The 27,440-nt window shown below is 38.2% G+C and overlaps 2 protein-coding genes and 1 pseudogene across 2 annotated transcripts in view; 1 reads left to right on the top strand and 2 right to left on the bottom strand.

Annotated features, from left to right (window-relative positions):
• The window catches only part of FAM171B (family with sequence similarity 171 member B), a 66,988-nt gene extending 66,466 nt beyond the window's left edge, over positions 1-522 (bottom strand). Inside the window, exon 1 of the mRNA XM_043577246.1 lies at positions 113-522. Coding sequence (XP_043433181.1) covers positions 113-515 — 403 coding nt within the window. The 5' untranslated portion in view covers positions 516-522. The remainder of the gene's footprint in view (positions 1-112) is intronic.
• Positions 523-13,368: 12,846 nt separating this feature from the next.
• Positions 13,369-14,138, top strand: LOC122479503 (annotated as a pseudogene).
• Positions 14,139-20,949: 6,811 nt separating this feature from the next.
• Positions 20,950-27,440, bottom strand: part of ITGAV (integrin subunit alpha V) — a 92,526-nt gene continuing 86,035 nt past the window's right edge. Inside the window, exons 27-30 of the mRNA XM_043577244.1 lie at positions 26,353-26,466; positions 26,144-26,251; positions 25,424-25,546; positions 20,950-24,689 (exon numbers count right to left, since the gene is read on the bottom strand). Of these exons, the coding sequence (XP_043433179.1) occupies positions 24,594-24,689; positions 25,424-25,546; positions 26,144-26,251; positions 26,353-26,466 (441 nt within the window). The 3' untranslated portion in view covers positions 20,950-24,593. The remainder of the gene's footprint in view (positions 24,690-25,423; positions 25,547-26,143; positions 26,252-26,352; positions 26,467-27,440) is intronic.

Raw genomic sequence — 27,440 nt, 5'->3', positions numbered from 1 at the left:
TAGGGACAAGCGAATGGAAGTGAGCCGGCCACGGGAGAAGCGAGGAGGCCAGCGACGCCAGCTGAGATCCCCCACGGCGATGGAAAGGCAGGGCCGGGCTACCGGGACCTACCTGGAACAGTGAGGGTGGAGGATGCCCCCGGCACCTCTGGCCTCTCCTCCTCAGCCTCCTCCCGCTGCCTTTGCTGCTGCTGCTGCTGGATGAGGCTGAGGTCGGATCGGCTGAGCTCGGCTCGAGCGGCCGCGGGGACCAGCCGCGCCTTCAGCAGCACCGCGGCCAGGCCGAGCAGCAGGGTACAAGAGACGCGCCGGCTGAGCCTCGCCATGGCCGAGAGCCAGAGGGCAGCGGCGGCATATTGCGGGGCTCCCGGCGGCGACGGACGCCAGGGCTGCGGGCTCCGGCGGCGCCCGCTAGCTCGCTCCCGCTCGCGCGGTCTGCCTCGCACGCCCTCGCCGGGAGGAGGAGGCCTGGGAGGCGGAGGGGACGGGGGTGGAGGAGGAGGGGAAGTTAGCATCCTCGCGCACGTGATGCGCAGGGCGGGGCGAGCCGGGAGCGGGCGGCCGCGGCTCAGCTGTCACCGGCGGCGGAGCAGCTCGGAGGGCCGGGGCCGCGCGCAGCGCTGGGGCTTGGGGCTTGGGGCCGGGCGGCGGCCTCCGAGGGGAAAGGAGCGAGAAGAGCCTTTCTGGAGGCTGATCGGCCTTCAGATCCTCCAGCCTTACGGAAACATCGGGAAATTTTGCAGAAATGGGAATAAAATTGCCCCCACCTGGCCCCAAAGTAGAGGAAAAGGTGGTGTATTGATTACTCTCCTAAAACACTTAACGCAGCACCCACCCATCAATTAGCCAGGATCTGTGGCCATTCGGGCTTTGCCGCATCACACCCATCATTGGTTATCCAAACACTTAAACTACAGTTCTACCAATTTTAACTAAACTTCCTCTTTCTGCTCAAGTGGGAATTTCTTTCTTTATTACAAAATATTCCTGATTACATTTTGTGTGATTGTAGCCTACACTTCTCGCTTACTCAAAAAACATTTATTAAATAAATGCACACTAGGTGCTTACTATGTGTCAGCATTCACTCAGGTGCTTGAAATAAGCAAGATACAGTCTTGCTTGCATTCCAGGGTTCGCTACCTGTTAGGGCAGGGGAAAATACAAGCAAATTATAATCCAAGGTGGTGGTTACCACTGGAGACGTATGTGCAGAAGGTTGCACTGAGTTTGGAAGAAATTAACTATGTGGTATATGGAAGTCGGCTATGAAACACCAGAGGACCTGGGGTTTTAAGAAGAATAAGAGTTCCATTCATAGATGGGTACAACCAGGTAGTCTTAAAAACAAGGGGGCAGAGGCGCCTGGGTGGCTCAGTCTGTTAAGTGTTGGACTTCGGGTCAGGTCTTGATCTCATGGCTTGTGAGTCCGAGACCCCATCCGGCTCTGCGCTGACAGCTCAGAACCTGGAGCCTACTTCGGATTCTGTCTCCCTCACTCTCTGCCTCTCCCCTGTTCATGCTCTGTCTCTGTCTCTCAAAAGTAAATAAACGTTAAAAAAAAATTTTTAATGGAGCACCATCTACGTGTCTGAAGCCCAGAGATGTGTAATAGTACCATGTGTTTGGAAATTTGAGCAATGATTGTGACAGAGTGGCAGTGTTTTAGATTGAAAAGGAGAGTGAAGATCAGGTCATTAAAAAAATAATAGCAGACACCTCTATAGTAATTACTGTATCCACGCACTGTTTAAGCACTTCATATGTGCTAACTCCTGTAATAACCCTCCAGATGTGCATAGGGACATTGACATACACTGCAAGTAATTACGAAGTAGTGAAAGAAATTAATCAGGGAAGGGACTTGGCACCAGTCTACCTAGCAGGATCACTTTGCTATCCGTATGAAAGTGGGATTACTGAAGGATAGATTGTAGGAGAGGAGGCCAGTTCAGAGGTGTTTCCAAAAGCCAGTGAGGAGATGCAGAAGTCTTGTGACACTGGAAAGGAGAGGAAAGGCATGGGAGATTCAGTTTTTAGGGCTAGAATCAACAGAGATAGTTAATTGGGTGGGGAAGGGAGATATGTTCAGTATGATACCCAAATTGTCAGACTGAGGATCTTGAGTGGCTGCTTATGTCATCATCAAGATTGACTGGTAATATAGGCTACAGAATAGATGATAGGCTGTGTGTTCAGCTGTGGTCTCTTTGCATTTGGAGATCTCCTAATATAATACAAATGTTATCTGATCGTGACATCATATCATTTTCCATCATAGTTGATTCAGCTGTTTTGGTTGATTGGATGTCCCTTTCCACCCTCACCATTTTTATGTGTCTTCCTCCTAATGTTTCCAACTTCCTGGAAAAAAAAACAAACTCCTTGGTAGTGGAAAATTATTCTTTGCCCAAGGGCATGAAAATAATACCTGTTTAACCACAAAGATAATAATAATAATAATAATAATAGGCATGTTATATATATTATCTCACTGTATCTTTAAAGCAATCCTATGAATTAGTTTTCATTATCCTGTTTATCAAATAGAAACACTGAAGATCAGAGAGGCTACTTACCGTCTTGCTCAAGGCTGTACTAATAATATGTGACTTTGTCTTTCTGCACTTTTTGAAGCTACATGAGCTGTTTAGTGATTTCTAGACAAAAATAAACTATGTGAGCTATGTAAGTTTTGGAAAACAGATGCCAAAGTGAGGTGCCTCACATTAAACACTATTGTTCCACCCCTGCTTTGCCCTGCCTGTGTGAGCTGGAGCTACTGGTGGGGGGCAGGGGCGGGGTGGAATGCAGGGAGCCTTTATCAGCCTCATCAAGCTGTTTTTGTTGCATTTTCTTCCAAGTTACCTCTGCTCCTGGAGAGAGGAAAGGAGAAAATGGAAATGGCTCCAAAAACCTGACTGGCAGATCAGAAAGGAAGGAAGACTGCCAGGATTTCTGTCATCTGCCTTATGGTGGCCAGATCTTCTTTAATATGTTAAAAGCTGACCTTCCAGAGGCAAAGCCACTGATTTCATGGCCCCAGTAGAGGGTGGACATCAAATCCTTCAGTACTGTGGAGTGTTTAAAGAAAAGCTTTGCCTATCAAGATGGTTTTTAGAGGATTTTTAAATGTTCCAATACTCATATAGTTTATGCCTAATTTCTGCGCAATATACAAAAACCATATTATCTCATGCGATCAGGGCTAGTATTTAGCGAATCAAAAAAAGTTGGTCAAGAGACAAATCAATAGATCTTAAATATGTTTTAAACTGTTTGTTTTATCTTAAAATAAGTACATTTATTTACCACTCTTTTGATATAGGGCCAAGATATTTTTTAAGTATCTAACCACAACCTAGGGTTTGAAGTCATAAACCACAATTATAATGAACCTCTATGATTTGCAGTTTGAGTTTAAGTGGAAGGAGCTCTTAAAGACTCCTGACAAGCAAGCTGAGTGCCAATTCGTTCTATTTAATTTTTTCCCAATTTTTTACAATTTTTTCACCTACTTCGTGTTAAACTTTGTTTTCATAGAAAAATACACTTTGCTCAAATTTATATTTCACCCATTCCTTAAAATACATAGCAAAAATAAGTTTCAGAAGAGACATAACTGAATTTTTGGCACACACGCAGAAAGCAAAACCAAGCAGACTTTCCTGAAGGTGAATCCTGCTAACTCCATGTGGGTTACTTGTCAGTCAGTGTGTTTTACAGAGGAATGGAAGCTGCCAGCTGATGTAGGAAGTTATTTTCAAGTTCATAATCTAGGATACTGTTCATGCTTGATACAATGTAACTATTAGTGTTAGAAATTCTTCATTTTTATTTTAAAAAAATACTGCCAGAGCCATCAAAAAGCAAAGTATACTACCATACATATATTATATAATAACTTTTTACTGCCTAAGATCTGCTGGTACCTCCCAATTGCTCTTAGCATAAAGTCCATAATCCCTAATAGACTTACAAAACCATTTGCAATCTATCCTCTGACTACCTAGGCTCATCTCTGAATATTTGCTACATAAACATACTTTGCTATGCACACGTGCACACACACACAGACACACACACGCGCGCGCACACACACAGAGCGTGTACAGAGAGAGCACCAGCGAAGAGACAAAGCATTTCTTTTACTCCCTCAAATTAGACTTATTTGAGTTGCCCCTAGACCTTCACATGTTGATTTCCTCTGCCTGGAACTCTAGTCTTTCACATCTTTAACTGGTAAGCTCCCATAGAGCCCGAAAGGTTAGTTTAGATATTCCTTCCTCCAGAATATATTTCCCAACACCCTTAGCTTTGATTAGGTGCCCCTCATATGAGCTTTCACATCACCTCATATTTCCCCTTAGAATTCTATTATTTAAAACACATTGCTCTTAAGAAGAATAGGGTTAGATTCCTGTGAGTCTCTGGTTCACAAAATTTTTATCAACTGATCAATGCATAACTTGTTTTATGTGTGTCTTTGTTTAAAGACACCTTCTTTATTACATTTTGTTAGTTCATTAACATTGAGCTCACAGCCAATAATACTATAACTCATGCCTGAAAGAACTTTTTCTAACACATGTACTTTCTCTGTAAGAAACATCACAGCCTTCTTGGGCTTAGGAACACTAGACAGCACTTCAGCACTGTAATTAAGGGCCATTTTATTTTTTATTTATTTATTTTTTTAATATATGAAATTTATTGTCAAATTGGTTTCCATACAACACCCAGTGCTCATCCCAAAAGGTGCCCTCCTCAATACCCATCACCCACCCTCCCCTCCCTCCCACCCCCCATCAATCCTCAGTTTGTTCTCAGTTTTTAACAGTCTCTTATGCTTTGGCTCTCTCCCACTCTAACCTCTTTTTTTTTTTTCCTTCCCCTCCCCCATGGGTTTCTGTTAAGTTTCTCAGGATCCACATAAGAGTGAAACCATATGGTATCTGTCTTTCTCTGTATGGCTTATTTCACTTAGCATCACACTCTCCAGTTCCATCCACGTTGCTACAAGGGCCATATTTCATTTTTTCTCCTTGCCACGTAGTATTCCATTGTGTATATAAACCACAATTTCTTTATCCATTCATTAGTTGATGGACATTTAGGCTCTTTCCATAATTTGGCTATTGTTGAGAGTGCTGCTATAAACATTGGGGTACAAGTGCCCCTATGCATCAGTACTCCTGTATCCCTTGGATAAATTCCTAGCAGTGCTATTGCTGGGTCATAGGGTAGATCTATTTTTAATTTTTTGAGAAACCTCCACACTGTTTTCCAGAGCAGCTGCACCAGTTTGCATTCCCACCAACAGTGCAAGAGGGTTCCCGTTTCTCCACATCCTCTCCAGCATCTATAGTCTCCTGATTTGTTCATTTTGGCCACTCTGACTGGCGTGAGGTGATATCTGAGTGTGGTTTTGATTTGTATTTCCCTGATAAGGAGCGACGTTGAACATCTTTTCATGTGCCTGTTGGCCATCCGGATGTCTTCTTTAGAGAAGTGTCTATTCATGTTTTCTGCCCATTTCTTCACTGGGTTATTTGTTTTTCGGGTGTGGAGTTTGGTGAGCTCTTTATAGATTTTGGATACTAGCCGTTTGTCCGATATGTCGTTTGCAAATATCTTTTCCCATTCCGTTGGTTGCCTTTTAGTTTTGTTGGTTGTTTCCTTTGCTGTGCAGAAGCTTTTTATCTTCATAAGGAATTAAGGGCCATTTTAAACAACAGAATAAATAATGGAAAGTACAAAACTGAAAAAAAAAATCGCACTGAGTAGACCACCAAAAGGACACTTATTATGAGAGCAGAAGGAAGAAGGAAGAACATCACCTTGCTTGACTTCAGCTGGGAATGTGAATGCTGTGTAACTAAAATTTTTCACTGATCTGCACATTTCCGTGAATAACCATGAAAGTACTGATTTGGGGGTGACAAATACATTTCAGCAAACAGGCAAATTCAGAAATATGGAATCATGAATGAGGAGGAACTACTCCTGTGTGTGTGTAATCTATATAATACATTTCTTTTGGTGTAAGAAAGACTGGATAAAAGAAATTATAGGGAAGTCAAATGATTCTGAAAAAAAGATGAACGCTATCAAGAATTAAGAAAGAGGGGCGCCTGGGTGGCGCAGTCGGTTAAGCGTCCGACTTCAGCCAGGTCACGATCTCGCGGTCCCTGAGTTCGAGCCCCGCGTCAGGCTCTGGGCTGATGGCTCAGAGCCTGGAGCCTGTTTCCGATTCTGTGTCTCCCTCTCTCTCTGCCCCTCCCCCGTTCATGCTCTGTCTCTCTCTGTCCCAAAAATAAATAAACGTTGAAAAAAAAAATTTTTTTTGAAGAAAAGAATTAAGAAAGAATCTGCCCCTGCAGTCCCAGAATCCAGGCATGCCCTAATGCAAGGCTAGCCCCCTATATACCAGGCCGACACCTTCAGACTCAGCGTCCAGTCTAGCTCCTATGGCCCCAAATTCCAGGCCTGCTCCACTGCCTGAATGGCCCCTATGGCCCCAGTCTCTAGGCCCACCACAGCCCTAGACCAGCACCCATGCACCCAGGCTCAAGTGGACTCTGTGTCCAGGACTTCCTCCTCGATTCAGGCACCACGCTTGCCTCCATCAACATCCATCAACATCCAGAAATCAGTTGTGATACACCACAATAACAAAATGAAGGATAAAAGTTTAATAATTTAAAAGTTCTCAATAGTTTCAGAAAAGGCATTTGACAAAACTTAACACCCTTTCATGATAAAAAACATTCTCAACAAATCAGATTGAAGAAATGTACCTCAACATGAAGGCAGATATGACAAGACCACAGCTAACATCATGCTCAATAGTGAAAACTGAGGAGTACCGGGGTGGCTCAGTCGGTGGAGCATCCGACTTTGGCTCAGGTCATGACCTCACAGTTTGTGGGTTTCAAGCTCTGCTTTAGGCTCTGTGCTGATAGCTCGGAGCCTGGACCCTGCTTCAGATTCTGTGTCTCCATCTCTCTCTGCCACTCCCCAGCTCGTGCTCTCGCTCTCTCTCTCTCTCTCTCAAAAGTAAATAAACTTAAAAAAATGTTTTTTAAAAAGAGTGAAAACTGAAAGCTTTTCCTCCAAGATCAGGAAAAAAAACAAAGATTTCCACTGTTATCACTTTTAATAAATATAGTACTAGAAGTTCTAGCCAAAGCAAATAGAGAAGAAAAAGAGATAAAAAGCATCCAAGCCATAGAGGAAGAAGTAAAATTGTTTGCAGATGACATGATCTTATATATAGAAAATCCTTAAGACTCCATCAAAACTATTAGGACTATTAACAAATTTAGTAAGGTTGTAGGATACTAAATTAACATACAAAAATCAGTTGCATTTCTATACACTAATAATGCATGATTCAAAAAAGAAATTAAGAAAACAATTCCCTTTACAATAGCATCAAAAACAAAAGCAAACAAAAAAACTTTAGGAATAAATTTAACCAAGGAGGTGAAAGACCTGTACACTGAAAACTGTAAAACACTGATAAAAGAAATTAAGACACAGAATTAATGAATAGAAATCCCTTGTTCATGAATTGAAAAAAATAATATTGTTAAAATGTCCAACTCCCTACAGCCATCTATAATTCAATGCAATACCTATCAAAATTCTAGTGGCATTTTTCACAGAAATAGAAAAAAATAAGACAACATAAATAAAAGGCATCCAAATTGGCAAGGAGGAGGTCAAACTTTCACTCTTAGCAGATGACATGCTACTCTATGTGGAAAACCCAGAAGACTCCATCGAAAAATTGTAGAATTGATCCATGATTTCAGTGAAATAGCAGGATATAAATCAATGTACAGAAATCGGTCACATTTCTATACACCAATAATGAAGCAGCAGAAAGAGAAATCAAGGAATCGATCCCATTTACAATTGCACCAAAAACCATGAAATACCTCGGAATAAGCCTAAACAAAGAGGTGAAAAATCTATACGCTGAAAACCATAGGAACCTTATGACAAAAATTGAAAACGACACAAAAAAATGGAAAAAACAATCCATGTTCATGGATTGAAAGAACAAATATTGTTAAAATGTTGATACTACCCAAAGCAATCTACATATCCAATGCAACTCCTATCAAAATAACACCAGTATTCTTCACAGAGCTAGAACAAACAATCCTAAAATCTGTATGGAACCAGAAAAGACCCTGAATAGCCAAAGCAATCCTGAAAAGGAAAACCAAAGCTGGAGGCATCACAATTCAAACTTCAAGCTTTATTAAAAGTTATAATCATCAAGACAATATGGTACTGGCACAAAAACAGAAACATAGGTCAATGGAACAGAATAGAGAACCCAGAAATGAACCCACATGTATATGGTCAACTGATCTTTGACAAAGAAGGAAAGAATATCCAATGGAAAAAAGACAGACCCTTTAGCAAATGGTGTTGGGAAAACTGGACAGTGACATGCAGAAGAATGAATCTGGACCCTTTCTTATTCCATACATAAAAATAAACCCAAAATGGATGAAAGACCTAAATATAAGACAAGAAACAATCAAAATCCTAGAGGAGGAGAACACAGGCAACAACCTCTTTGACCTTGGCCACAACAACTTCTTACTTGACATGTCTCCAGAGGCAAGGGAAACAAAAGCAAAAATGAACTATTGGGACCTCATCAAGATAAAAAGCTTCTGCTCAGCGAAGGAAACAATCAGCAAAACTAAAAGGCAACCGACAGAATGGGAGAAGATATTTGCAAACGACATATCAGATAAAGGGTTAGTATCCAAAATCTATAAAGAACTTAACAAACTCAACACCCTAAAAACAAATAATCCATGAAGACATAGGCAAAAGACATGAATAAACACTTTTCCAAAGAAGACATCCAGATGGCAAACAGACACATGAAAAAATGCTCAACATCACTCATCATCAGGGAAATACAAATCAAAACCACAATGAGATACCACCTCACACCTGTCAGAATGGCTAAAATTAACAACTCAGGCAACAACAGATGTTGGTGAGGATGCAGAGAAAGAGGAACACTTTTGCACTGCTGGGGGGAATGTAAACTGGTGTAGCCACTGTGGAAAACATTATGGAGGTTCCTCAAAAACATAAAATTAGGACTACCCTACGACCCAGCAATTGCACTACTAGGTATATATACAAAGGCTACAGGTGTGCTGTTTTGGAGGGGCACATTGCCTCAATGTTTATAGCAGCACTATTGACAATAACCAAAGTATGGAAAGAGCCCAAATATCCATCAATGGGTGAATGGATAAAGAAAATGTGGTGTGTATATATATATATATATATACACACATATATATACATATATATATACATATATATATACACACATATATATACATATAAATATACATATATATACATATATATATATACACACATATATATACATATATATATGTGTGTATATATATATATACACACACACACACACAATGGAGTATTACTCGGCAATCAAAAAAAATGAAATCTTGCCATTTGCAACAACGTGAATAGAACTTGAGTGTATTATGCTAAGCAAAATAAGTCAGAGAAAGACAAATGTCATATGATTTCACTCATATGAGGAACTTAAAATACAAAACAGATGAACATAAGGGAAGGGAAACAAAAATAATATAAAAATAGAGAGGGAGACAAACCATAAGATACTCTTAAACACGGAGAACAAACTGAGGGTTGCTGGCAGGATGTTGGGTGGAGGGAAGGGCCAAAGGGGTGAGGGGCATGAAGGAAGACACTTGTTGGGCTGAGCACTGACTGTTATATGTAAGTGATGAATCACTAAATTCTATTCCTGAAATTATTATTACACTCTATGTTAACTAACTTGGATTTAAATTAAAAATAAAAATGAATAAGCAAGTAAAATTTAGAAAAAGAAATAGAAAAAATAATCCTATAATTCATATGGAACCACAAAAGAATGTGAATTAGCCAAAACAATCCTGAGGGGGAGAAAAAAAAAAAGCTGGAGACATTACATTGCCTGATTTCAAAATGTGCTATGAAGCTATAGTAGTCAGAACAGCACAGAACTGGTGTAAAAAGAGACATATGGATGAATGGAACAGAATAAAGAGCCCAGATATAACTCTAGACATTTATGGTCAACTAATCTTTGACAAATTGCCAAGAACACAGCAATGGAGAAGGACAGTTTCTTCAAAAAATGGTATTGGGGAAATTAGTTATCCACATATAAAAGAATGAAATCACACCCTTATCTCATTCAATAAATAAAAATCAACTCAAAATAGGCTAAAGACTTAACTGTAATACCTGAAACTATACAACTACTTGAAGAAAACAAAGGGGAACACTTCTTGATATTAATCTTGTCAATGATTTTGCACATGACTCCAGAAGCACCATCATTAGGAGCAGAAAAGAGTGAGACTACATCATTCGTAAAAGCTTCTGCACAACAAAGGAAACAACCAACAGAGACAACCTATGGAATGGGAGAACATATTTACCAACCATACATCTTATAAGGAATTTAAGCAACTCAATCGCAAGAAAACAAATAAACCAATTTTAAAATCGGCAAGTAGAATAGAGAGCCCAGGAATAAACCCAAGCAAAAACTATTTATGACAAAGAGGCAAAAATATACAATGGGGAAATGACAGTCTCTTCAATAAACGGTGCTGGGAGAACTGAACAGCCACATGCAAAAGGAATGAAACAACTACTATTTTACACCAAATACAAAAAAATAACTCAAAATGGATTAAAGGCCTGAGGAGCAGCTGGCTGGCTCAGTAGGCGAAGCATACAACTCCTGACCTCGGGGTTGTGAGTTCAAGCCCCACATTGGGTGTAGAGATTCCTTAAAAATAAAATCTAAAAAAAAAAAATGGATTAAAAACATGAGTGGAAGATTTAAGCTATAAACTTTTAGAAGAAAACATAAGCAATAAACTCCTTGACATCCACCTTGACAGTGAGTTCTTATATTTATTTATTTTTCTCTAGAATTTTTTACTTTTGTACATTTGCCTAATTATTAATTTCCCATAATAGACTCTTAAAGACAGTGAGTTCTTAGATCAGACTCTAAAAGCAAAGGCGACAAAAGCAAAAACAAAGAAGTGCAACTACATCAAATTAAAGAACATCAGCATAACAAAGGAAACCATCAGCAAAGGAAACCATCAGCAAGCCAGGGCATCTGGGTGGCTCAGTCAGTTAAGTGTCCGACTTCAGCTCAGGTCACGATGTCAGTGGTTTGTGGGTTCCAGCCCCGCGTGGGGCTCTGGGTTGACAGCTCAGAGCCTGGAGCTTGGAGCCTGCTTCAGATTCTCTGTCTCCCTCTCTGTCTCTCTCTCTGCCCCTCCCCTGCTTGTGCTCTGTCTCCTTCTCTCAAAAATAAATAAACATTAAAAAAATTTTTTTTCAAAAAAAATGAAAAGGCAATCCATGGAATGGGAGAAAATATTTGTAAATAATATATCTGACAAGAGGTTAATATCCAAAATATATAAAGGACTCACACAACTGGGCAATCCGATTAAAAACTGGTCAAAGGACTTTGGTGGGCATCTGATTGGTTCAGTCAGTTAACCATTCGACTTTTGGTTTTGACTAAGGTCATGACCTCATAGTTCATGAGATTGAGCCCCAAGTCTGGCTCCGTGCTGAGAGCATGGAACCTATTTGGGATTCTCTCTCCCCCTCTCTCTCTGCCCCTCTCTCTCTCTGCCCCTCTCTGTTCATGCTCCCTTTCTCTCTCTCTAAATAGCTAAGCTTATTTTTTAAATAAACTTTTTTTTTTAATTTTTTTTCAACATTTATTTATTTTTGGGACAGAGAGAGACAGAGCATGAACGGGTGAGAGGCAGAGAGAGAGGGAGACACAGAATCGGAAACAGGCTCCAGGCTCTGAGCCATCAGCCCAGAGCCCGACGCGGGGCTCGAACTCAGGGACCGCGAGATCATGACCTGGCTGAAGTCGGACGCTTAACCGACTGCGCCACCCAGGCGCCCCTAAATAAACTTTTTTAAAAAATTGGGCAGAGGACCTGAAATAGACATTTTTCCAAAGACGACATGCCAATGGTCAACAGACACATGAAAAGATGCTCAACATCACTCATCATCAGGGAAATGCAAATCAAAACCACAATGAGATACCACCTCACTCACACCTGTTACAATGACCAGAATCCAAAAACAAGAAATAACAAATGTCGATGAAGATGTGGAGAAAAGGGAACCCTTGAGTCCTGTGGTGGGAATGTAACTCTCCAGCAAGGAAAACAGTATGGAGGTTCTTCAAATAATAAAAAATATAAATTCCATACAATTTATCAATTCTTCTTCTGGATATTTATCCAAAGAAAATGAATAAACTAATTTAAAAAGATATCTGTACTCTCATGTTCTTTGAAGCGATTTTTTAAATAGCTAAGATATAAAAACAACATAAGTGTCCTTCAGTGGATGAATGGACAAAGAAAATGTGTTACACAGACAGACAGACAGACAGACACACACACACACACACACACACACTGGAATATTATTTAGCCGCAAAAAAGAATGAAATCTTGCCATTAGTGACAACATGGATGGAATTGAGGGCACTATGCTAAATGAAATAAGTCACACAGAGAAAAAAAAATACCTATGATCTCGTTTATATGTGAAATTAAACAACAACAATAATAACAAACCAAGCTCAGATACAGAGAATGGATCGGTGGTTTGCCAGAGGCAGGGAGTGAAGGGTGGGAGAAATAGGCAAAGGAGGTCAAAAGTTATAAACCTCCAGTTATAAAATAAATAAGATACAATGTGCAACATGGTAACTAATATGAAATGCTGTATTGTATAATTAAAAGTTGCTGAAGAGACCTTAAAAGTCCTTAAAATATATATATTATTTAAGTAAAATATATATATTTATGTAAGTAAAATATATAATATTTATGTAAATTATATATATATATATACATATATATATATAGTAGCTGTGTATGGTGACAGAAGTTAACTAGACTTAGCGTGATGATCATTTTGCAATATATACAAATATCCAATCATTATATTTTACACCTGAAACTAATATAATGTTAAATGTTAATTACACCATAATTAAAAAAATATATTTTTGAATGTTTATTTATTTTTGAGAGAGAGAGAGAGAGAAGGGCAGAGAGGGAGACACAGAATCTGAAGCAGGCTCCAGGCTCTGAAATGTCAGCACAGATGACTTCTTTGTAGAAATTGACACACTGATTCTAAAATTCATATGAAATTGCATGGGACCGCATATAGCCAAAACAATCTTGAAAAATAAGAACAAAGTAGATGGCCCTCGCTGGTATCCCAGCTGGCTACTTCTCTGTAAAAAGCACAGATTTGGCCACAGCTAAGAAGGGTTTGCATAAACTTAATGGGATACTTCTCCAGGAGCCACACTTGCAAAACGTTTTAAACTAAACTATGCCACTTATGGGAAATAACCAGATAATAGCCCTGAGTACTCCCTTTTTTGAGGGCAGAGGGCTGACTCCAGATGTTGATTTTGGCAAGTTGTATGTATATGGTTGACTGTCAACATCTGCCCCTCCTGTTGAGGAGGCAAGGTGGTTTTGGACCAGGCAGGCAGGTGTGACTAAGGGTTTTGGTTTTATGGAATTCACAGATGAACAGGAACAGAAGCAAACCCTGATAGAATGCCAGGAAGCAGTGAGACTGGGGTCTAAACCAGTGCTTTTGAGCATGGCAATGGCTAAAGTGAGCCATATGAAGCCAGTGGAATATAATCAGATGTGTCTTCATAGCTGTAGCCAGTGTTACTAGCAGTACCAGAATTACCATGCCTAGTGGAGCTATGACCAGAGAACACAGGCAACAACAGCTATAGTTACTCCCAATATGGCTACACCCAGAGCACCACACAGACCTATGAAGAAGTTGGAGATAGTGCACTGAATGATCCCTCGCCATAGCTGGATGTGACTAAGGCCAACAAGGAGTTCATGGAGCAGAGGAAGGAGCTGTATGATGCACTAATGAACTGTCACTGGCAACCTCTGTACATAGTGTCTTCAGAGACCCCCCCCCCCCACCCATGACACAGCCAAGACAAAGGAATAGCCAGAATGAATTATGTGAGGGAGAAGACAGAATATTTTGCTTATTTATTTTATTTTTTTTTCTTCCAAGATTTTATTTAAATTCAAGTTAGTTAACATATAGTGTAGTACTGGTTTCAGGAGCAGAATTTAGTGATTCATCACTTATATATAACACCCAGTGCTCTTCCCAACAAGTGCCCTTCTTAATGCCCATCACCCATTTTAGCCCATCCCCCCATCCACCTCCTCTCCAGCCAACCCTCAGTTTGTTCTCTGTAGTTATGAGTCTCTCATGGCTTGCCTTCCTCTCTGTTTTTATCTTATTTTAATTTTCCTTCCCTTCCCCTATGTTCATCTCTTGTGTTTCTTAAATTCCACATAGGAGTGAAATCATATGGTATTTGTCTTTCTCTGGCTTATTTCATTTAGCATAATGCACTCTAGTTCCATCCACATCACTGTAAAAGGCAAGATTTCATTGTTTTGATGGCTGAGTAATATATATATATATATATATATATATATATATCACTTCTTTATCCATTCATCAGTCGATGAACATTTGGGCTCTTTCCATAATTTGGCTGTTGTTAATAGTGTGGCTATATATGTTAGGGTGTATATGCCCCTTCAAATCAGTATTTTTGTATCCTTTAGATAAATGCCTACTAGTACAATTGCTGGATCATAGGGTAGTTCTAGTTTCAACTTTCTGAGGAACCTCCATATTGTTTTTCCAGAGTGACTGTACCAGTTTGCATTTCTATCAACATTGTTAAGAGTGTTCCCCTTCCTTCTCATCCTCACCAACATCTGTTGTTTCCTGAGTTGTTAATTTTAGTCATTCTGATGGGTGTGAAATGGTATCTCATTGTGGTTTTGCTTTGTATTTCCCTGATATTGAGTGAAGTTGAGCATTTTTTCATATGTCTGTTGGCCTTTTGTATGTTTTCTTTGGAGAAATGTCTGTTTATGTCTTCTGTCCATTTCTTCTTAACTGGATTATTTTTTTTGGTGTTGAGTTTAAGAAGTTCTTTATAAATTCTGGATACTAACCCCTTATCTGATATGTCATTTACAAATATCTTCTCCTGTTCCCTAAGGTGTTTTTTAGTTTTGTTGATTGTTTCCTTTGCTGTGCAGAAGCTTTTTATTTTGATGAAGTCCCAATAGTTCATGTTTGCTTGTGTTTACTAGACGTGTCTAGTAAGAAGTTGCTACAGCCAAGGTCGAATAAGTTGTTTCTGTGTTCTCCTCTAGGAATTTTGATGGTTTCCTGTCTCACATTTCAGTCATTCCTCCATTTTAAGTTTATTTTTGTGTATGTTGTAAAAAAGTGGTTCAGTTTCATTTCTCTGCATGTCGCCATCCAGTTTTCCCAACACCATTTATTGAAGAGACTTTTTTCCATTGGATATTCTTTCCTGCTTTGTCAAAGATTAGTTGTAGATGTGGATTCATTTCTGGGTCTTCCATTCTGTTCCATTATTCTATGTGACTGTTTTTGTGTCAGTACCAAACCGTCTCAATGACTATAGACTTTTAAAATAGTTTGAAGTCCGGATGACTACACGTTTGCTGTTCTTTCTCAAGATTGCTTTGGCTATTCAGGGTCTTTTCTGGTTCCATACAAATTTTAGAATTGTTTGTCCTAGCTCTGTGAAGAATGCTGGTGATATTTTGATAGGGATTGCATTAAATGTGTAGGTTGCTTTGGGTGGTATAGACATTTTAACAATATTTGTTCTTCCAATCCGTGAGCATAGAATGTCTTTCCTTTTCTTTGTGTCATCTTCAATCTCCTTCATAAGTGTTCTACCATTTTCAGAGTACAGATCTTTTACTTCTTTGGTTAGGTTTATTCCTAGGTATCTTATGGTTTTTGGTGCAATTATAAATGGGATCAATTCTTTGATTCAGAAAGAATCCTTGGGTACCTGGGTGGCTCAGTCAAGTGTCCGACTCTTGGTTTCAGCTCAGGTCATGATCTCACGGTTCATTAGTTTGAGACCTACATCTGGCTCTATGCTAACAGCACGGAGCCTGCTTGAGATTCTCTCTGTTTCTCTCTCTGCTCCTCTCTTGCTCACTTATGCATGTGATCTCTCTCTCTCTCTCAACATAAATAAATAAACTTTTAAAAATTTTTAGTTAAAAAAGACAGAATTCCTTTTAAACAAATTATTGCAAGAAATTTTACTTTTGGAAATATGATTTTTAAGATATAGTAATCGACTATTTCCTTACATTATGAATATTCCTGCAATACTGCTGTCTTCATTTGATGGTGAACCATTTCATTTGAGTTTTAAAACCAAGGGACCAACTGTTGAAGAGGGCTGAACAAGGTTAACATTTGTATTTCTTTCAACAAAAATCATTTACTCAATAGGTCTATCCACACTCCTGGAGATAAGGACAGTTTGGGATTATTAACCAAAGCGGATCATATGATTCAGTTACTAAATCCCAGTTTTAGAGGTCTTTTTAGGTAACAGGCATGTAAGTCACTGAGATTATAGTCAGAATATGTAGATTACCTGCTGTAGGTCAAAGAGTAGGCAATTTCATCTACGGCATTTCAGGTAACACTCTCCACCCAACAAAGTTTTCCCAAGTCTGGTGGCTAGGTAGAAGAGAATTCATTAGCCATTCTAGCTGGGATGGCCCAATGTGTGGTAGGAAGTGATGGAGCCAGATAAATATAGACCAAAGTCTTAAGATATGGAGTTTGTTAAAAGACCGGGTCCAGATTTTCAAAAGCCTGCATTGTTTTAGGGGCAAACCTGTTGAAGAGCATTACCAGGCCATCTATGTGAAAGCGCTCCAAACTTGACCTTAATTATATAAATTCCATTAAATAGGTATACATTTTTAAAAAAGAGAACCCAGGAAACTAGGACTTTATGGTTTGGAAAATTGTCAACATATCTAGATTGCAAAAGATGCAAAAATTAAGAGATTCACTGTGAAAAGAGTTTGCAGTAAGGAGAACAAAGAGATTGTGCAAACTTCTGCTAGTATCTCAGAAAGTTTTCTTTGAAGAGATTAAGCAGGTGACTCATTGATCCCCTCAAACATCTCAAAAGTAGCCAAAAATAGAGATAGGATCATCCAGCGAAGATATGTAGAGTAGCATCTGGTATGATGGAGTGAGTCTTCTTGATGTACACAGGAGATCCACAAGGTTCTTGAAAATTTTATATCAGCAGAAACACTGCCAGATTTGTCTAAAAGGGCTGAAGTTCAGAGTGAAAAAACATGGGGCCCACAAAGTGTTCCCAGCAGAAATAGGCTGTTAACAATACAGTACTCAGCTGCAAACGTGCTACATTTCATGGTGGTGGTTGGAGGGTGGGGCAGGGGACGGTAAGGACCACTCAGGGTGTCGGGGCCATGAGCCACAGAGAACTATTCACAGACTTTGAAACCAAATGGAGTTTCCCAGCTGGATTTTTAAGTTGCTTGGGACCAGTGACTTCTTGTTTTTCCTTCTAGTTTTTTTTCTTTTTTGAACCAAAATATCTCTGTTAGATGCTTGTTCCACCATGATATGTTGGGAACAGATAACTTTATTTCCTTAGTTTCACAGGCCCACACATAGGGAGAAATTGTATCCCAGGATGGACCATAACTCAAGCCTCATTCATACCTAATTTAGATGATTTAGATGACAAGATTCCGGACATTCAGGCTAATGAGATTAAGGAGGGATTGGGGACTTTGAGTTGCTGCTGTGCCAGTTTGGCTTTGGGTGACTTTGAGATGGGTTTAATGTATTTTGCATGTGAGACTGAAGTAAATCTTTGAGGGCCAGAGGTGGACTCTTGTAGACATAATGCAGCACTCCTTCCCACCACCCACGAAAGATGTCCGTGGCCTAATCCCTGGATGCTGTGTATATATTGCCCTTCATGGCAGAAGGGCTTCACAGTAATTTAAAGCTAATTTATTGTCTAGGGCATGATAAAGGATTGATGTTCATCCAATGACCAAGATTGCATAGACCTATGAGAGGATACGGAGTGGGTAGGGTGAAGAACTGGATTTGGAAAATTAGAGGTGAGAAGAAGAGACCATCTCTCCCATGGTGTGCAAACCAGATTCACAGGTCTGTTATTGAACCACTGCTATACTGCATGCAGCTGCTTTACGGTTCTCTCGAGAGACTAGGACTGTCCAATGGGAATAAGGTGAAATTAGTTACTGCTATGTCATGTCTGTTACTAGGAGTCACTGAGTACCTGTGAGATGATTGAGAAAAGAGGTTCATTTTTTGCTAGTAATTTAACACCACTTGGTGGTGAAATGCTTGGCTTTGGTTCAGGGGTAAAGTCAAAATCAAAAAGTCAAAGCCAAAATTGGTATTACTACAAAGTAGGAAATTTGCATATTCTTTAATAAACTCTTCCCTTTCGTTCCCTCACTAAAGTACACTGAGAAGTTCAAACTCATTTACTTGTCTTCTAATTAGGTGATAATATCTCTGAATTTTGAAGGTGTTTGTGTCACTTTTAATCTCAAAAACAACTTTAACTGCACTGTTCAAAGATGAGAAAATTTATAAACCATCAACTTTTTATCTCTCATGGGAAATTTAACACGTATCCTACACAAGATCAAGAATAATTTCTATTACCCAGGTGGAGACCATAATTCTCCAAATTAAGTACTAATAATTATATACAGCATTTAGTACTTTTTATGAATAACTTTGTAGTAACTAATTAATATTCTAACTACAAAATTGGCTAAAAAGTAATCCCTAAAGATCCCATTTTGATACCCTAATTTCTGAGAACTGGAACAGAAGAACTTTGAAAGAAATTAGGGTTTTTGTTTTTTGTTTTTTTTTTTAGTAACATGAAGGTAAATTACTGAGTAAAGCTCAATTCCAAAATCTAAATGCTCCTTTTATTAAAACAACACCAATATATGTTTGTTACTTTTCAGGAAATAGGGCTGATAAGGGAAGTGAAGCAGGGTGCAAAAGGAAATCTAACCATATAACTCTCTAGGCAATTCAGAACAGTTGAGAAAGTGAATAAAAATATTACTTGGAAAAGTATTGGTGTTGCACCAACTAGTATGCAGGCATCTCAGCCTATTCACTAAATAGTAACAAATCTATTTATAAATGGTGACTAGTAATCTAGGCATTGTGGCACAGCAGAAAGCATAGGAAACTAGGAGTTTGAATATATAAACTGTAGCCCCAATCTTGCCAGTAAAAATTTGGACATGAAATCAACTCTGGGCATCGTTAACAGTACGAAAGGGTGAGGTAAACCCACTCCAACTTGTGATGTTTAGCTGTTTGACCATGATGCACATAGTGGTTTTTTTGTGATTGTACTATTTGGGGTTCATTGAGCTTCCAGACTGTAGGTTGCTACGTTTCATCAAATTTGGCAACTTTTTGGTTTCAAGTTAGTCTACCCCATTTGCTCTCCTGACTCCTTTTCTTTTATGCCTAGATTGACTCACGGGTCAGGAAGGCTATTTATTTTGTAATCCCTCCTCCCACCCACTGTCCACCTGCAGTGCTTCAGTTTAGATGAATCCTATTCATCTCCAAATTCAAGGAGTCTTTCTTCTCTTTTGTCCACTTTTAATCCCCCTGATTAAAAAATCCCCCTGAAATTCTGATTTCAGATATTGCATTTTTTAGTCCTAAGATTTCCACTTGAATCTCTCGTTAATTTCCAAATCTATTTTGAAATGCCCATAAACTTTTACATTTTTCTAGAGTCTTTAACGTATTTTTTTATAGTTATTTAGTCATGTCTGCTAAACTGTTTGTGGGTCTTTTTCTACTGACCCATTTTTTTTCCTTCAAACCATGGGTACATTTTCCTTTCTTCTCATTTACACACACATGTGACATTGCAGATAAGACATGGCAGTCTTTATAGGTTATCTTCCTCTCAAAGAAACTGCCTAAATGAGCAAATAACTCACAAGTGAGTCACCTCAAATTTGTGGAAGCTTGATTTTTATGCTTTGTTAGGGTCAGCCATTGGCTTTGCTCTTCCTCCTAGGGCCAATTAATCAATCTTGGGATGTAGTATTTATTCCTAAGGCATAGGAGTTTTCAATGGAAAGAATGGGTGTTTCAAAGCTCCTGTCACTGGGTAAGACATGAACTCCAATCTTGTTTCTCCTACAGCAGACAGAGCTAAAATAACTGTGCAGCTCTTTCAACCTTTTGTTTGCTGTTTCCTTTTGGGCTCCTTGGAGTTTCACTAGAGGAGGGTCAGAGTCAGGGTCGGAAAAGGATTTGAAGCATGGCTCTTTCTTTTCCTGGATTTCCCCCTGCACCTTTTAGCCATGATGGCAATACCATAATTGCAGGAAATGAGAGGGCCCTTTTCTGCTTGCATTCTACCCACACAACAGAAAGTAACTTCCAGGAAAAAGGTGGTTCCCCACTTTAAGAGTCAAATCCCCTTCACTTTCTGCCAGCATTTGGTAACTTCAGTGTTTTCAAAAAGTTTTTTTTTTTCCTTTTTCCTTTGTTCATCGTTTACCATTATTATCTGATAAAAGCCACCCTGCCATTATTGGAATTTGAAACCCATTTTAAATGTTCAATGTCTATGATTCTGTGATCTGTAATAGGTGTCTTTTAACATTCAGTTCCTTTTGCTCTTCTGTGTTACTTTTCTTCAAATAAATAGCACTCTTAAGAATTCAGACTTTTAGAGATGTACCTCTTTGACGTCATCTTTTCAGTGCATTATTACTGGCTTATGTGATTAAAAAACAAAACATCACAGAAGGAAAATATAAAGTCCATACACAAAAGTGGCACCATATGCTCAAGTTTATTGAACAGACACAAGTTACACATTGGAAACTAAGCAGAACACTGTACCAGTTTTCACTAACTCAAATCAAGTCAGCAAATGACAAATTTTAGAAGACGCTCATTTTATGTCTCACCCAATGTGGGTGATCATAAGAGAAGCTTAACAAAGAAAATTACATTCTATGTTATTAGATAGCAAGTTAATTTGATATACATAGCTTCCAAGTTACTTTGAGATATTTCAAAGAATTTCAAAACCAGTAGGGAATAGCTCATGCCCAGCTTGAAATAAAATGTAGAATGTACCTTTTAGGGGTAAATAACTTCATTTGTATATCCATAGCAGAATCACTCCTTCCTACTAATCAAAAAATTACTGAGTCTCTATTTAGATTAGGTTTACTAAATTAACAACGACTCTGAAATTATCTAGGTTTGGTTACATTGTTATATTGCACTTGAGATCAATAATTCAAAAATCCAGGACTTGGTACCTCTCCCAAGAAGTTCATTATCTATCAGAAATTACAATGAAATATACGCATATACGCATGCTACATGTCCATAGGTTCGCTGTTCAACCTAGCCTACCAACAAGTTAAAAGGGATACTCTCCAAAAACCAGAGCGTTAAGTTATTTCATTGGCCATTTTTGATCCTTTATTCGATTTCTGAATTTTACATTTTTTAATTTACCAAACTACCCCATATACACACTACCTAAGAGCACTTACAAAGTGGCATTAAGATCGGCAATGGTCCTACACATGTATTCCAAGAATGACTTATTCTTCTCCAAGCTTGGTGTTACACTCTGCAACACAGAAATCTCTATCAACTTACAGGTCGTTTGCTTTATAAAAAGCAGCTGAGGAATTACATACTGTACTTCTGCCACTTACATCTCTCTTAGGGTCATCATTAACCATCAAAAATCGTCCACAGTCCTCTTAAGGAAGCCATTATAGTAAGTATAGTCTCTTTCCCTAACACTTTAATTTTCTCTTTATATGAAGTATTGATGAGAATTTACTATGAAGTAGTAGTTTCATAACACAGGTAAAATTGTGGCACTAATGTTTTAATTGTTTTACACTTCAGAATTATTAAGAAATGTATCAGAATTATTACCATAATAATTCAGCACAAGAAAAAGGGAAAGGGGAAAAAAGGAAAGGGGAAAAGAAAAAAGGAAAAGAATGTCCCCCACGCAAATGTTTCTCAAAGTATCAGTTCTAAAATAAATGCCTAAATAAGAAATTAACAACAGTATCAATATTTCTCACCAATATGAAATGCTTTAAATATCCTCTACCTCACTCATGTTTTTAAAAACTGATCAGATTATAAAAAGTTTACACTCAAGATGGAAATCACAAACATAGCAGTATTTAAAATGTTTGCAAATTAAAACGGCTTTCATAGAACTATTGTTTGACAATTCACATGCTGCTTTAGGGTAAAAAGAATCCCAACATTTTCCCAAACATTTTCCTCGAAGAGTAAGCTTCCCGATTATACTTCTACCATGTGTTTGTAAAGATATACATTTTCATTTTTTAAAATACTATTGCTTAAAACTACAATTCATAAAGGGAATTTAAAACATCATACTTCCAACAACATCCTTCAAACTCCCATACAAGATTATACCTTGAGAAAGAGACCATAAAAGGAACAGAATGTGCAAAAGTAAACAGTAACATTTTTTTTTTTTTAGAGTGAATTTCTATCCAACATATACTTTCAGGGATGACTATTATAAGGTGGGAAAACAGGTAAAGTGAAAGTTGTCACAGACCAACTTAGTGACTGGTGGCAGACCCTAGGATAAAAATATTTTTTTTCTTAAAAAACTTTAGACTTACTGGCAATAAAAATACTTACTGAATATGACTATGACCTTTTAAGCTACTAATGAAATCTATACTACAAAACCTATTAATTTTGAAATTCATTAAAGCTAAATACAGGGTCTTGTCATGTTCTAACATATATAACTCACGTACCTCTGTTTTATGAATATATTCTGGCTTAGCCACTTGTGTAGGGAATTGAACACAAGATAGGGCAAAGTAAACCTCAATTATATTTAAAGCATAGAAAAATATTCAATTATTTAAGGGAAATATTTATCGTTGCCTAATGAAGACAGCAGTTAAAAACTTATTAAACTCACATTTTCTAAAGCACAACATGATGTAATTGCACAAAATAGGTAAAATTAAGAGTCATTCCCAGACCTTGAGGAACCGTGAATAAAGCACATATTCCTCTAGAAGAAATCATCACCCTAGAGGCATATAAAACTATAACATGCCACCTGTGCAGCTTTTATATAAAAATTCCTAGAAAAGTAATTTAGGTTAATAAAACTATAAAAGTTTTAAAAGGCTCCCAATAACTTGAATTGCTTATAAAAGTAACTTTTAGAAGTCATTTCGATAGCGGAGACTGCTTTTACCCGTGATACCTTGCTTACGTAAGGTAGTATCCACAGGAGTAGAATCATGCTGTTGCTAAAAGCGAACTAGTAAACTACTTTAAGAATTTCAACTCCAAGCGTTTCTCACGGGGTTGGGAGTTTAGATGCAGGTTCCTGCAAACTGTAAAAATCCCTCATTAATCTCAACCTATTCTTAGTAACAGTTTGGGAAATATAAGGAAAAATACATATATAGGAAGAAAATAAATTAATCCCAACTAAAAATTCTTGCTCTAAAAGCGTACCATTAATAAGTAACTCTACCAGAGAACTACAAACAGAATCTTATAATTTAAATGCTTTCTTTTGTTGTTGCATTGTAAATATCCAGGCATATACACTGGAACACATGTGCTTTGGAAAGGATTCCCAACTGCATATGGCTTTAAGCATCATTAGATCAGGGACAATTAAACTATTACACAAAAGAGGCATTTTTGATTATAAACTTTTTAGTATAGATTGGCTTAAAGGATCTGAAATAGAACCTAAACTTCAACAAATTCAAATGTACTGAAATAGACTGTGGAATAAAACAAAAATAAAAATGTAATAGCATCTACCCAACTGTCATATTAAAATACTACACTTTTGCTATTCCAGGAAAGAATTTTGATGGATCTGCTTTTTTTTTTATTAAAGTTTATCATGTAGGTTTAATATTTTAAAATCCAAGTTCATGCAGTTATAAAGTTAGAAGCTTAAAAACTCAACTGTAGTGTAATGTATATTAACATTAAGTTCCTGCACAAAAGATGTGGATCCGAAGGTCCAAATATGGATTGCTTTGAAACAACAAAAACAACAACAAACAAAACCCAACATACAAAATCAGAAATAGTAATTGTAGGAGGTACTACTTTGTATAAAGTGGTAACTCAGGCACTACCTGTCTTATGTACACAGAAGAAGAACTATCACTTGAAATTTTATTAAATACCTAAAAAACACAAGTCAGTGGATGTGCATTAAATGTATGTCTGAACTTAATTATTAGAAAAAGGTTGACAAATATTGCTCTTGTTTTGTGGTTAATACCAACAGGCACCATCAGCAGTACAGTCTTGGAATTTTATTCCTTGTGAAGGAAACTGAAACCTATGATGAAGGTGGTAATTCTCATGGGTCAGGATGTAGCATAACTTAAAAATCACAGTTAAGTTTCTGAGTTTCCTTCACCATTTTCATGAGGTTGAAGCTGTTCCCTTTCTTGCTCTTCCTGAGGTGGCCGGACACGTTTAAAAAAGCCCATCTGTCAGTTGAGGAAAAACTAACATTACTGCCACATCAGTGAAGAATATTACAAGTATTCTGAGTGACTATATTATCACCAAGAAAACTTAAATGGCACGTCGTACAACTTCCTTAAGATATGCGGTGCTCCTCTCAACAATAGCCAAATTATGGAAAGAGCCTAAATGTCCATCAACTGATGAATGGATAAAGAAATTGTGGTTTATATACACAATGGAGTACTACATGGCAATGAGAAAGAACGAAATATGGCCCTTTGTAGCAACGTGGATGGAACTGGAGAGTGTGATGCTAAGTGAAATAAGCCATACAGAGAAAGACAGATACCATATGGTTTCACTCTTATGTGGATCCTGAGAAACTTAACAGAAACCCATGGGGGAGGGGAAGGGAAAAAAAAAAAAAGAGGTTAGAGTGGGAGAGGTTAGAGTGGGAGAGAGCCAAAGCATAAGAGACTCTTAAAAAACTGAGAACAAACTGAGGGTTGATGGGGGGTGGAAGGGGGGGAGGGTGGGTGATGGGTATTGAGGAGGGCACCTTTTGGGATGAGCACTGGGTGTTGTATGGAAACCAATTTGACAATAAATTTCATATATTGAAAAAAAAAAAAAAGATATGCGGTGCTCCTTATGTATCATTAAAGTTCCTTCTCTATTCTTCCTTCTTTCCCTTCTCCCTTGCCCTTTTCTTCTGCTTCTCCCCGCTCCTGCTCTTCCTAAGTCCATTACTTACCCTGTACATTACAAACACCAAAACAGCCAGCAACAGCAATCCTGCTAACACTGCTAAAATGATCACCCACACAGGCACGGGCATGGGTGCGGGCTGAATGCCCCACGTGACGTTAGTGGTAACCTGGTGGGGGCAAAAAGGTTTTGAGTTTTAAAAATAATTCACTGAATCATTCAACAAATGTCTAAATGCCTACTACATCTTATTTTAATGATACTCACATTATTTTCTTTTGTTGTATATGATAATTTGTGATTGATTACATATTTGGTATCAATAGCATGCACATACACACATAAAATTCCCAACAACAGGTTAACTTCAGAAGTGATAAAGTGATTTTTAAATAGTTAAATCCATCTTTGATATATTAGTCCCATTTTTTCATCCTTAAATTAAAGATCTTTATAATCTTTAGCCTTCACCTATTATAGTTAATTTCCGACTTTCTAACTTTGTGGGGAAAAATTCCCCAAATTTCCACCCATGAGATTTGTATAAGCTAAGAATCTCTTACACAGGACAAGATGCTAAAGTAAAAGGTCGACCTTTAATATTCTGGGGTGAGGGAGTAAAATAATATTTAACTAGGTTATAGACCTATCAACCAACTTTTAAATCACCACAACAGTGAAGGTGCCAATATTTAAAATAAAATAAAAAATATCTATGGCATTGGACTGGGTGTGCTTATTGCATTTCCCCAAATCGGTGACTTACTAATGTGGAGTTGAAGATATCCTCAATTGGAAGGTTCTTATAAGGAAACTCAATGACATTAAAAGAAGCAGATGACTTCAGAGAGTATGAATGATTCTGGTTTTCTTTCTGTATGGAAATAACAATGAAATGATTTCCTAGATGGGAGGCCTTTTTCATGTCTTTGAGAAAATGGATAAGCTGGCTGAATGCTGCACCTGTCCACTTACATTCATAAAGGTCTCAGTCCATAGCAGGGACTTTACATACAGGATTGCACTCTTTCCTCTGTCTAGTCGTCCAACCTGGCAGACAATCTTCAAGCACTCAGCAATTCCACAGCCCTGCCAAAACAAATTCTTTACTTATAAAAAAATGTCTATCATTTCTTCAGCATATGAAAATTGGACATTTTAGTTGTTTTATGTGAAAGCCAAAGAGATGATCCAGATTCTTTTGCATTATAAGAAAAATGTTTAAAATGCATAGGCTAATAGTGGAGTCTATGAATGCTTTTGCTAAAAGGGGTTGGTTTACGGGATGCCTGGGTGGCTTAGTCAGTTAAGCGACCAACTCTTGATTTCAGCTCAGGTCATGATCTCATGGTTTGTGAGTCTGAGCCCTGCATCGGTTTCTGCGCTGACAGCATGGAGCCTGCTTGGGATTCTCCCTCTCCCTCTCTGTCTGTTCCTCCCCTGCTCCTTCTCGCTCTCTCTCTCCTTCTCAAAAATAAATAATAAACAAACAAACACAAACAAACAAATACAGGGGTTGGTTTTAATGCGATGTGGTATAAAAGGATAAGACCTACAATATTAAAATATATATTTTTATGGCTAGTATTCAACATCCTTTACGTAAACCCAGAGCATGATCATTTTAGAAAGACATGAAAATCAGATTAACAATACACCTGTAGAAAAGAAAAAGAAACAGAATGAATCTTGAGCAGCTCTTCCACGTTTCTGCTACATTCCGTGTTTTTATCAGTAACTTGAAGGCAGGCAGTCAAAGATAGCAAATATTCACCACCTTCCATGTGCTGGTCAAATTGCATTAGACATGTCACACGCATAGTCACAATGCTACCCAGCAAGTGAACTTGCAGTCTATGACAAGGAATAGCTTCTTTGACCTGAGGAAGGGCATCCGTGAAAAGCCTGTAACTCACATCACAATGGGGAAAGAACAAATGCTTTCCCCTGAAGGTGACAAATAAGAAAACAATGCCCACTCATTGACACTTTTATGAAAGTTGTTCAGGAGGTTCTAGCCAGTATAATTAAGCAAGAAAACAATCAAATAAAAGTCATCCAAA

The sequence above is a fragment of the Prionailurus bengalensis genome, chromosome C1 (assembly GCF_016509475.1).
Source record: "Prionailurus bengalensis isolate Pbe53 chromosome C1, Fcat_Pben_1.1_paternal_pri, whole genome shotgun sequence".
NCBI lineage: Eukaryota > Metazoa > Chordata > Mammalia > Carnivora > Felidae > Prionailurus > Prionailurus bengalensis.
Note: the sequence above shows the minus strand (reverse complement) of the source record. Positions and strands in the feature narration are given on the sequence as shown.